The sequence below is a fragment of the Durio zibethinus genome, chromosome 11 (assembly GCF_047325235.1).
Source record: "Durio zibethinus cultivar Kanyao isolate XHJ-2024 chromosome 11, ASM4732523v1, whole genome shotgun sequence".
Lineage (NCBI taxonomy): Eukaryota > Viridiplantae > Streptophyta > Magnoliopsida > Malvales > Malvaceae > Durio > Durio zibethinus.
The window spans coordinates 5,051,234-5,063,730 of NC_143172.1; the positions used below are offsets into that span (position 1 = coordinate 5,051,234).

General features: G+C 34.1%; 2 protein-coding genes across 3 annotated transcripts; one reads left to right on the forward strand and one right to left on the reverse strand.

Moving 5' to 3' along the window:
• Positions 1 to 2,581: 2,581 nt before the first annotated feature.
• Positions 2,582 to 5,940, reverse strand: LOC111291337 (uncharacterized). Its single transcript, XM_022883013.2, has 3 exons — positions 5,137 to 5,940; positions 3,285 to 3,961; positions 2,582 to 2,879 (listed from the first exon to the last, which is right to left on the reverse strand). The coding sequence occupies exons 1-2, from the start codon at positions 5,843 to 5,845 to the stop codon at positions 3,384 to 3,386; spliced, it is 1,287 nt and encodes a 428-aa protein (XP_022738748.2). The 5' UTR covers positions 5,846 to 5,940; the 3' UTR covers positions 2,582 to 2,879; positions 3,285 to 3,383.
• Positions 5,941 to 7,999: 2,059 nt separating this feature from the next.
• On the forward strand, positions 8,000 to 12,411 carry LOC111290380 (uncharacterized). Of its 2 annotated transcripts, XM_022881664.2 has the most exons (7): positions 8,000 to 9,263; positions 9,334 to 9,399; positions 10,166 to 10,310; positions 10,398 to 10,616; positions 11,025 to 11,244; positions 11,342 to 11,540; positions 12,039 to 12,411. In XM_022881664.2, exons 1-7 carry the CDS (start codon positions 8,110 to 8,112, stop codon positions 12,151 to 12,153), a joined length of 2,118 nt encoding a protein of 705 aa, XP_022737399.1. In that variant the 5' UTR covers positions 8,000 to 8,109; the 3' UTR covers positions 12,154 to 12,411. The 2 variants fall into 2 exon arrangements, with proteins under 2 accessions (XP_022737399.1, XP_022737400.1); XM_022881665.2 differs by lacking the exon at positions 10,398 to 10,616.
• Positions 12,412 to 12,497: the final 86 nt, after the last annotated feature.

Sequence of the window (12,497 nt, forward strand, 5' to 3'; positions counted from 1 at the left end):
AGAATAAAAAATCAGATCAGTCTTCGGTTTACAAAAAAAAAAGAAACAAAAAAAAGAAACAAAAATCTTCAAACCTTGATCTATATCAATCGGAACAGTTTTCTAGCAAAATGAAGGCTGGATCGAAGCTCAGAAGAATACAAAAAAAAATTTGGACCTTTTTTTTACTTTTCGATCACCGACGATCGGTGATCGAAAACGGCGGCCAAAGCGGCTGACGGTCACCGTCCAACAGCTTAGAAAGAAATACTCTGAAGAAAGGAAAGCTAGAGAGAGAGGAGAGAAAAATGAAGTAAATTTTTTTTTTTTTTTACTTTTATAAAAGACTGAAATTCAAAACGTCGTTTAGAGGAACGCCCAAAATGACGCCATTTTAGCCAAGGAGATCCGCGCATCAACCCAGACCCAACTCGAGGTCTACGCAACCGACTCGTCAACCTGGTTCCTCATTCAGCTCTGAGCTGATTTGATCAGGCCGGACCGAACTACTCTTCAGTCGGCTCAATCGAATCACGCACTAAATCAAATCCTTTTGCAATCCAACCAAATCACTGTTGACCGGACCGGTTTAGGTAAAAAAATTTTTTTTTTTAATTTTTAATTTTTTATATATTATTATTTTTGTTATTTTGAGTAATTTTTTTATTTTTATGCATGATAAATTTTTAAATTTATTAGAATAATTATTTGATTATTTTTATTAATAATAAAAATGAAAACAAGTAAGATAACTAATAAAAAAATATTAAAAATGCTTAAAATAATAATAATAATAATAATATAAAAAATTATAATAAGAATAATTTTTCTTATTTTTCTTGCCTAGAGGGAATAAAATATATTCATAAAAATAATTCCACCTAGATGTGGAGAATTGTTATTAATAAATTTTCATAAAAAAGTATATATATAAGAAATTTTTAATTAATTTTCAAAAATCACTAAAATCGAACTTGCTCCAAAAATTCGCTTAGATGTTGGGGATTCTTAGAGATGTTCGTTTTTTCTTAACAAAACGAAATTTTAAATGCTAATTCTTAAATTTCAAAACTTTAAAACCTCATAACCTTTAAATCCAAACCCCAAAACCCAAAATCCTTAAAATTCAAACCTTTAAATCAAAACCCCAAACCTCAAATTTTAAAATCAAAACCCTAAAATCTCCAAACTCTAAAATTAAAATCCTAAACCTTCCATTCCCTAAAATCCAAGCCTTAAGCCCTCTAAACCTTAAAACCAAACCCTAAAACCCTCAAAACTCAACCCAATATCCTAAAATTCGAATCTTCAAAATCTTGAAACCCTAACCTCTAAAGCCTCTACTCAAGCCTTTACTCAAAACATTTTGAAAATCCTAAAGACACGGATAAAAATCTCATGTGAAATAATTTGTTTACGAATAGCGTCTAAATGATGAGGTATTTAGGAAACTCCATTTTATTAAGCTTTTCACACGCGTTCTTAATTCACATTAATAATAAGATTAATAAATAAAAAGTATAATAGTAAATTACATTCTTAAATATAAACAGTCGTACTTAAGCTCTACTTAGATATTGGAGAGTCAGGGTGGTCTCATTATACTTAAGAACCCAACTTTTAAATTGCATTTCTTTTTACATGACATTCATTAGCATACATACGTTAGCGTTAACGTGTTATCATTATTCTCTCTTTAATTTTTATTTATTATTTGATGATAAAATATTTTATAATAAAAAATACATTTTAAAAAATTTTATGATATTATAAAATAAAATAAAAAATAATATTTCGAAGAAAATAATTCTTGGTACTCTGCCTAGACGTTGGAGAGTTACTAACAATTATCTTCTATAAAGACTGTTATTTCATTTTAAGGATTATCGTGTTAAATCTTAAGTGAAAAAAAGTTATTTTAAATTATGCCTAGATGTTGAAGAATTTTAAAATAATTATTTAACTTAAGATTTTCTCAATATTCCTAAATAAAAAGCTTTAGCAAAATTTTATTTTTTCAAATGAAGGGAATTAGTGTTAAATTTCAAATTGAAACCATTTTTATCCGACACTGAAAATAATGCATAATTAAATGGTACCAATTTATGGGGTTGTAAGGGTGCTAATCATTTCCTACACGTAACCGACTATCGGACCCAACCTAATTTTTTGTAGATCAAAATTTATCTTTTTGATAAACTTTAAACTTGCCTTTATAGTTTTATTAAAAAGATAAACTTTTGAGTGACCAATCGTACCCTAACAAAGATTAGTGATGACTCTCTCATTTATTTTGATTTTAAAACTCCTTTACATTTGACGGTCTCAAAATCGTTTCGACACTAACTACCCACCGTCTCCTCTCTTCTCTTTTAGTTGAGAGCAAAATATTTAAGAGGGAAAACACAAAATGCGAGCCTATCCCACTCTTATACACAAAATTGCTGAGAAAAGCTTAATTCTACATTGAATATAGGTTAAAATTAAAGCATGTAGACATAAAAAACAATGTCGCTTGTGGCTTCTAATGCATGTGATTATCTATAGTAAGACCTGACAAAAAGGTTTCAGACTTGTTTAAAGAAGAGACAAATATAGAAATTAAAAAAAAAAAAAATACTATCCTCTTTTGACAGTAGGAGATGCCTTTGCTATCACCATATCAGTAACAATTTCTGGTAAGAACAATATTGGTTCTTTCAGTCTACAACTATAACAATAAAGGATCCTTTTTCTTCGGGCATATCTCAAATAATTGCTTACATGCTGAATAGCTAGTTCTTTATAATGAACAAGACCTTTTGGTCATACTCCAGCAACTCCCTGACATATTTCTTCAGCTTCAACTCTGAATCCCCATCTATGACAAACTAGGTCAGAGAAATACAACTGGAGCCAATCTGCATGAAAGGTTATTGCGGCATTATAGTAAGAAAAGAAAAAAACAAACTGATAAAACTTACTGGAAGCCATTTTCTTTTCAATGCTATAAAAGGAAATATACTTGTGTCATGTTATCATAAAGCAGAGTGCACAATCTACAAATCAACTCTTACTTCGTCAATGTTAATGTTAAAAAAACTCAACAACTGTCTCCCCCCTACCCGTTTCTCTTTCTCTCTCATATCTAAACAACCCACTCCACTTCTCACTTTTCCCTTATAATAGTTCTCATTCCCATAACTAGTTTCTATAAGAATCCATGTTTCAAGATATCAAGTGAAACCATCTCATCCTCACCTTTACTATCAATGAACAAAAAGCAGAAAAGGCAGGGGATATTAAAAAAGCTTCTGTAACGATACCTGTGTGCATCAAAGATAAATCATCAATTGGCACAATTTCACAAACACCTCTTTGGTTTTTCCCATCTAAAACAGAAAGTTGCCATCCATTTCCTGTCGCTAATTTATGTTTTCCCTCTGAGCCTCTGGTGCAAGCTGAGAATGGTCTAAGGAAATATCCACACCATCGCTGTCATCACCAGACTCAGAATCGGAGGACACAGGAATTTCCTCAGAGAAACCAAGCCCATCCAAAGGAAACCCAGTCATAAGATTCTGAGACTGCTGCTCAGACTCCATTTGCTGTTCACATTGTCTTGAAAACATAAAACCTTCCCCTGGTGTGGCAAAGCCTCTGTTAACCTCATTACTATAAGAAGAGATAGTTGTTGTTGAGCAATGATTAAGAGGACAATCATCAGGCCTGCAAACAGCCTCTTGCAGTTTCTCCATCTTTAACTTCCCAGCTAATGTATTATCATCATTATCACCAATTTCACTCTCACCTACATCTATAGATGAAGTTCGTTTTCTTTTGAGAGTTGGAGTCTCGTTTTGTACACAAATTTGAACTAAATGTGAGTTCTCTGCAGGATGAGTCATTCTTTTTTCACTCAGAATTTCCACTGGTGCACTATCATCATCACTATCAATGTCAACAATCTCGACAATGTTTTGAGATGGAGGTCTCCCATTCCCTGGCATGCAAATTTTTACGAAGAAATTGTAAATAAAATTTTTCTGGCAGATGTTAAAAGGGAAAAACAAAACTTTACAAATTCCAGAAATAGGTAATTATTGCTCATAGATATACCTTTAGCATAAGCTCTTAGAATTTGTTCTAAAACACTAGGAAATCTAATGAATTTATCATCAACTTAAAGGGATGCTATGGTGCCAGACCCATAATTTTCTTCATATTTGTTTGCTTTCAGGATTCATTGTTTCAAAAGTACAATCATTGCCTAAAAGACAACAAAAAAAACTACAGCCCGAGCAAACCATACTGATCAAGTGAATTATGGCCCTTGGATATGTTTTTTGATTTTTGACACCCATAGTAAACTCCAGCATCTATAAACACATTCTATGATCTATACATGTGGTAATTTCAAAATCGAGAACTATGTTATGAAGCATGGTACATAAATTTCATATTGGTACGTAAATCAGTTTAATGTTTTGATGTTCCTGCAATACAACCTAACTACCAAAGCAAATTCCTTATCCTGTTTTACTTTAGTATTTATTATATCATTTGATACAAGGATCAGCTCAACTATAAGTCTATAACCTGAAATGATACCAAAATCTTCATTCACAGCAATTTTGATTATCAAGTATAGCCTGAATTTCTCAAATCAATAGCACAGCCATACTTGGTCAAGAAAGAAAAATGCATATGCCTTTAATTTACCCCCCTTGATTCTACAACTCCAAACAGAATTCCAGTTTGCTTAGTAGCAACTTAATCATTGGCACCAAAAGCCAACTTTACTACAGGAATCTATATTTGCAGATCAAGGATCATAACAGGTAAGAAAACAAATTTAATAACAGAATAAGGTTCTCCAATAAAATGAAGGTCTTACGCTGGACAGGCAAGCCTTTAATGATATATCAACATACTGACAACAATAATCCAATACAACAAACACAATTTACCTAGCATACACAATACTTATAAAAAACAATGCCACTTCATATGTTAAACAAACAGTAATTTTAGGATTTTATCCCACAGCGTTGACAAAAAAAACAAGGAACAAATCAAAATTCACAACATAACTAAAAACTCAAACAATCCAGACAAATTAACCAATCAAAATGCAATATAAACACAAAGAAAGTTGAAGCAGCTTGTAATTTTTACCAGCATTACGCGAATGCCCATTAGCTCTGACAGGAGAATCACTACTTGGACCAACGGACACTTCTTCCACCTTCACAGTCTCATCAAATTTTACACTCCCATTTTCCAAATTCCCATTTGGTCCCCCACTCCCATTGCTCTTCGAATCCTCTTGATCCCTCAATAATGGTAGATCAGTCTCTAAATTCAGAACTCTCTTATCCAACTCCTCAAATCTCTTCCTCAAAATCTCCATCTCACCTTCAGCCTTGGCTCTTGCACATTCAAGCTCGCAATTCCTGCTTCTTAAATCAATCATTACCTTGTCCTTCTCTCCAATTCTCTTCACTTCCTCCAACAAATTCTTGCATCTTTCCTCTGCGAGCTTTTCTCGCTCCCTTAAAACCATGTTCTCTTCCCGTAACTTGGACATAGTACTCCTCATTTCCTCGCACTCTTTCTTGCATTTTCTGAGCTCGTCTTGAAGACTCATTTTTTCTAGTCTTTCTTCTTCGAATTTTTTGAAAAACAAATCCTTTTCCTGTTTCAGTGTCTCAATCTCCTGCTTTGATTTGTCTTGTCTTGCCACTAAAACCGCTTCTACCTTGGCAAAATCCTTGGGACGAAAAGTGGATTTGAGGAAAGAAATCAGTCTGGAAATGCTCCAATTGCGGATATTGCCATCTTCGTTCTCTACCAAATCTGGCGAATCACTACCCTCATTTGCCATTTTGTCCGAGAGAGAGAGAGAGAACAAAGAAAAAGAAAAGCGTCGCGCAGAAGAAGCTGGGAAGACCTTCTAGAGTAAGACAAATTTTTTAATGGAATATTTAAGCTAAAAATTTGTTTGTACATAAAAAACAAAATTAAACGGGAATTATAAAATGGGGCAATGCATCATAAATATTTTGAGTGATCCACAGTAGCAAAAAGTAAAAGTACGACAAAGTTAAAGCAAAAAGTAAAAGTATGATAAAGTTAATGCGATAAATGATATTTTAATTTTAAAATTTTTATTATAATAATTAAATTATAAATTTATTAATTATTATAATATTTAAAAAATTATTTATTCATAAAAAATAATTTAAAATTAATTATTTTAAAAATAAATATCATTTTAATTAATAAATTTATAATTCACTTCTTATATTAAAAATTTTAAAACTATAATATAATATTAAATATTATATTATAATTTAAAATTATTTATAATATTAGTTGTTAATAAGAATTCAAAATAACGATTTTACCCTTCATTTCATGATTATCTTTTGTTCTCTTTCACTTTTTCTCTCAAAGTTATCAACATCCGTAGAATTTATTCCCAAATCTGGCCAGCCAATTACGTTTTCGAGCTTATCAGTCAGATTAGTGGCAGCAGGCAGATCGATTGGGCTAGCTTCGATCGAAATTCTTCAATCATGATCGAATTAGTGAGGAAAGGGCTGCATTAGTTGCTGAAAAACTGCAGACAGCCGGCAACAAATCCGCATTCCCCTTTCTTTTCTCCTAAAAAATGAAAACTCGAAAGACAAGGACAATAATATTTACAAATTACTAAGTTACAATCTCCTACTTAACAATTATGAAATTTTCATTCCCTTTTCAGTAATTATGTTTGGTTATGGCCTTACGTTATGGTACCCAATCCATCTTTAAAAGCAAGGCTTTTAAGTCCAACAAAATATTGACTCATGTAGAGTGCAGACCGATCTCGACTCATGCCGCCTCTCCACCGTTCCACGGAATCAATGCTGGTAAATTAAAGTTTTCAGTTTTTTTTTTTTTTTTTCTCTTTTATAAGCAATGGCACCTGCTGCTATAGCCAACGGCCCATGCCGTTTCCTCCTTTATAAAAAGGGATTGAGAAAACAAATATAATTTGGGCTCTTGGTTCAAAATTTTGGTCTGATTAATATGTTAGCAAAGTCATTGGCCCATGGCCTTTTCCTCTCCTATCTAATTAAAAAAAATTATCTAATTACGCAAGGGGATGTAAATTTATTAAAAAAACTATTTTTTTCAATTAATATTAAATAATAGTTTTTATGTTTTTGTGATATTTATTTTTTTAAGTGTCTGATAATGTATATTTTTAAAATTTTAATCTATAAATAAAATAAGTAAGATTACCAATGCATTATTATTGGATTATCCAACTATGATTATGGTTAAATTTTTATTTTAAAATTTTATAAATAAATTTATATATCACCATTCATCATTATTTCTTTCATTACTTATATTAATATATATTGAATGATTATTTTTATTAAATACATGAAATACCATGATAATAGTAATATTAAAAATAAAAAATATTTAAACCTAATATTTAATGTATTATGCTTCACTTGTCGGTTTTTGCACTGTAAATGGAGTGCTGTAGACTTTTTATTTTTTCAAAACTGTAAAAACTATTTGATCATAAATTATAAAACATAAATAAAATAAGAAAAAAATAAAATGATAAATTCCTTTTAATTTTTAATATCATCCATTATTATCCTAAAATAATGTTGTGTTTTATTATCTTGAAAACTTTTCAAAATATTCAAGGCAATTCATGAATAGAGCACCAAATTGTAAGCTTAACCCACGAATGATTGTAATACAAAAATTAAGAATACTTGTAAATTCTACAAATTTTGTATAAGGCCACTTAATTTGGATTTTGGATGGCCATTTGTTAAGTGAACGAAGTTTTATTAGTCATAGCTTATTAGTATTTTAAAAAACAATATTAAAAAATAAATAATAAAAAAAAAGTTCTATTATTCATAATATCCAAATCCAAATATGGATACTATTCGTACTCCATAAATACTTAGAACGTCGCCGTTTTTATAAAGCAACAGAAATCCCCAATTAGCGTTGACTTCTGTAGAGCCCTTTTTTTTTTTTTTTTCAACGAAAAGCCCTTTCCACTGCAATTCTATTCCTTCTGGATAGTTCATTCGTTCTCTCTGAATCGAAAATCATCATTTAGACATGGCGTCAAAAGATGCGGATCCTTCGCTCGGGTACTTGACCCGTAAAGACACCGAGGTGAAACTGCCTCGCCCAACCCGTGTCAAAAACAAAACTCCTGCTCCCATCCAGATTACCGCGGAACAAATCCTCCGAGAAGCACGAGAACGACAAGAGGCGGAAATCCGACCCCCTAAACAGAAGATCACCGACACAACAGAACTCGCGGACTATCGCCTCCGCAAACGCAAGGAATTCGAAGACCTAATTCGCCGTGTACGTTGGAACGTCAGCGTCTGGATCAAGTACGCCCAATGGGAAGAGTCTCAAAAAGACTTCAATCGAGCACGGAGCGTGTGGGAGCGCGCTCTGGAAGTAGATTACCGGAACCACACTTTATGGCTCAAATATGCGGAAGTGGAGATGAAGAACAAGTTCATCAACCATGCAAGGAATGTTTGGGACCGTGCCGTCACGCTTCTCCCGCGCGTGGACCAGCTCTGGTACAAGTATATCCACATGGAAGAGATGCTAGGGAACGTCGCCGGAGCTCGCCAGATTTTCGAACGCTGGATGTCGTGGATGCCGGACCAACAAGGCTGGCTTTCCTACATCAAGTTCGAGCTTCGTTACAACGAAGTCGAACGCGCGCGTGCAATTTACGAACGGTTCGTTCAGTGCCACCCCAAAGTCGGAGCTTGGATTAAATTCGCCAAATTCGAGATGAAGAACCGGGAAATTGTACGGGCAAGGAATGTTTACGAACGTGCGGTGGAGAAGCTGGCAGATGAAGAAGACGCGGAGCAGTTATTCGTTGCCTTTGCTGAGTTTGAAGAGCGGTGTAAAGAAACAGAAAGAGCTCGTTGTATTTACAAGTTTGCTCTTGATCATATACCCAAAGGGAGGGCGGAGGACTTGTATAGAAAGTTTGTGGCTTTTGAGAAGCAATATGGAGATAAGGAAGGGATTGAGGATGCCATTGTAGGGAAGAGGAGGTTTCAATATGAGGATGAAGTAAGGAAGAATCCATTGAATTATGACGCATGGTTCGATTATATAAGGTTGGAGGAGAGTGTGGGAAGTAAGGGGAGGATTAGGGAGGTTTATGAGAGGGCTATTGCTAATGTTCCCCCCGCTGAGGAGAAGCGATATTGGCAGAGATATATATACTTGTGGTGAGTTTTTGTGTGCGTATTGGTGGTATTTTTGTATCTTTTTTATTCTGAACCGTCTAACTGAATGTAGGATTAATTATGCTTTATATGAGGAGCTTGATGCAGGAGATATGGAGCGGACGAGAGATGTGTATAGGTATCTTACTTTTTCCTGTTATGAATTTATGGTTCTGTTGGTTGCTACCGTTGCTTATTTGCAAGTGATACCATTACTTTACCATAAGTCATGCCTACTAACTCTGCAAGAAATTTGCCAAACTAGTCAAATGTTTGAATGTATTGTTTCCATGTCTTGCATGTTCACCTAAATTATTGCCCTTTCTGGTGAAATCTTAGCTATGCTCAGGAAGCATGCTGATGAAAAAGGGAAAAAGAAAGAGGCAAATCTTGGATTTAACCTCCTACCAACTACAAAGGAACTTACTTAAGATTGATTGCATCGGCTTTATTCCATCCTTTTTCCAATTGACTGTTTTTTTTCTTTGTTGCATCAGCATTTTCAGTCTTGCATTGGCTGTTTTTCTGTTCCATATTTCCTGTCTTTGCATGGTTTACTCTCTTCTAGTTTATTTATAGACAGCTTTTTATATCCAAAACATTTAGGGAAACAACATTGATTAAAAAAGGAAAGACAATATTTCAGAATGCCCATTGTTTTCTTTGACATGAGTTTATTTATTTTGTTGTGATTTGATGAATTTGCTGGGCTTATAATAGCTAGTAGGTAGTGGATATGATTATTACAACATTTATACAATTTTATTTAGATTGTTGTCTCCTTCCTCATCCTCATCCTAACCCATAGACATAGTGTGAACGCCATGTTTTGGGTGCTTTTCACCGTTGGATGTGTGGTTATAATAGTCTTTGAACGGTTCCTCATTATTTAAAAATTTTTCCAGGGAGTGCCTTAAGCTTATTCCCCATGAGAAGTTTTCTTTTGCAAAGATCTGGCTTCTTGCTGCGCAGTTTGAGATAAGACAACTCAATCTCAAGGGTGCTCGACAAATTTTGGGAAATGCTATTGGAAAGGCACCTAAGGATAAGGTATGTGTCCAGCCTGATGCTGAAAGTTTTATAAATTTGACTAGGTTAAAAGGAAGTTTTCTCATTATGTTGTTTGTTAACATTCAGATCTTTAAGAAGTATATTGAGATCGAGCTGCAACTTGGTAATATTGACCGTTGTAGAAAATTGTATGAGAAGTATCTAGAGTGGGCTCCCGAAAATTGCTATGCATGGAGCAAATATGCCGAGTTAGAAAGATCATTGTCTGAAACAGAGCGGGCAAGGGCTCTTTTTGAGCTTGCCATTACACAACCAGCTTTGGACATGCCAGAGTTGTTGTGGAAGGTATTTGCCTTACGAACAACTGTTTTATGCTGTTCATAGTTACATGTTTTTTTATAGTCAAGATAGACACCACTAAAATAAGTGCTGGGTGGGAGGGGAATTACCTAATTATCTTGTCTGTATGTCATACTTGATAATTTTGTCTTATCACTTCATCCATGATGTTTAATGAGTTTTCTCATCTCATGATTAAGGTTTTCCTAGTGACATTTAAAAAAAACAGTTGCAGGTTTGCTAGGCGATACATACATGGTACAAACATTTCAATCACTTTGGGGTCTTTAAGAGTGATTTCTCCATTTTCCCTTGTTTTTTCTTTATTGACTGATAACTGTTGGTTTTGTAAGAATTTTATTTATTGTTATATTATAGCAATTGGTGGTAATGCTTCTCATTCTCTGATGACAGGCATACATTGATTTTGAAATTTCGGAAGGTGAGAATGAACGAACTAGACAATTGTATGAGAGACTTTTGGATCGTACAAAACACTTAAAGGTCTGGATTAGCTATGCAAAGTTTGAAGCCTCTGCAATGCAGGAGAATAATGGGTGTTCAGACTTGCCACAAGATGGGGTCCAGGAACATCATCCTGAAGAAAAGAAGGGATGTGTTCAGCGTGCAAGAAGTGAGTTTAGACCTGTCCAAATTTTGCTGCTGTACAGTGTACATCTACTTTGATCATTTAATGGTAGAACAAATTCTTACCCCTTATTTTTTACCAGGAGTCTTTGAAAGAGCAATTAACTATTACCGGACATCAGCACCAGAATTAAAAGAGGAACGTGCTATGCTCCTGGAAGAGTGGCTTAACATGGAAAGCAATTTTGCTGAGCTTGGCAACATTAGCCTGGTCCAATCTAAGTTGCCAAAGAAACTCAAAAAGAGGAAGCAAATTAAAAGTGAGGATGGTGCTGTTGCCGGGTATGTAACTCACCCATTTATTTTTCAGCTGCCAGTTGCTTGGATCAATCATGTTACTGTCTTGCAGTCTTGCTGCATCTTTAGTTGTTCTTTTGAATCAAGCCATCAGGGACTGAGGCCTTTGGGGCTTAAGCCACTTGCCATGCTTCATGTAGTCAACATAGTTCTCTATGTTCCACAGTCTCTGAAATTGTGGGGCTATTTTTCCTAGTTGTTCCTTAATCCTTAATTCCTCATATTCAAGTTGTTTTTTACACTTCCATAGAGGGTCTTATTGTTTGTGTGCATTGTGCCCTATTGGCCAGTTTTAGTTTCCACATTTTCATTCATTATTTTCGTTTTCTGATTTCACATATTTGAAGACAATGCATCAAACTCTGACCAAAAAAAAAAAAAAACCATGTGTCAAACCCCATTTAAACAAAATTAGTCTTTAATGAATAGATACATTTACAGTGTTTTCTATGAATACTAAATGTGGATTATTTGGCTTGACAGGTATGAAGAATACATTGATTACGTATTCCCAGAAGAAAACCAGGCCACGAACCTTAAAATTTTAGAAGCAGCATACAAGTGGAAAAAACAGAAGATTTCTTCTGATGAAGAGTAGGAGTATGTCTGTGTTGTAGCCTTTTTTTTGTACTGCCAAATGTAAATACAAGCATGCCGGCTTAGCTGAGTAATTCTTTATGCATTGTTTATGTTTTGAAAAACAAGCCTTTAAGGGAAGCAGTCTCTGGAGCCTGTTACGGGACAAGCACTTTTATCATATGAAATGAGTTAACATAGTTTACGAAATTCCCTTGTATGAATTTGCCGACACTTGTTATTGAAATGGATTTTAACCTTGGAGAGTTTCCTTAGACAATCCCCTATATTGTTATTCGTTTAATCCGCAAATAAAGTCCTATCTCTTTAGTCTGGACAAGGAGTCTCGAAATCTAATTCTAGAAA

Excerpts from the sequence above, each read along its gene's own strand:
- LOC111291337 (XM_022883013.2), bottom strand. The coding sequence starts at position 5,845 with ATGGCAAATGAGGGTAGTGATTCGCCAGATTTGGTAGAGAACGAAGAT. Across the intron at positions 3,962-5,136 it reads TGGGCATTCGCGTAATGCTG|GGAATGGGAGACCTCCATCT; the intron begins GTAAAAATTACA and ends TTTGCATGCCAG.
- LOC111290380 (XM_022881664.2), top strand. The coding sequence starts at position 8,110 with ATGGCGTCAAAAGATGCGGATCCTTCGCTCGGGTACTTGACCCGTAAA. Across the intron at positions 9,264-9,333 it reads CAGAGATATATATACTTGTG|GATTAATTATGCTTTATATG; the intron begins GTGAGTTTTTGT and ends AACTGAATGTAG. Across the intron at positions 10,617-11,024 it reads TGCCAGAGTTGTTGTGGAAG|GCATACATTGATTTTGAAAT; the intron begins GTATTTGCCTTA and ends CTCTGATGACAG.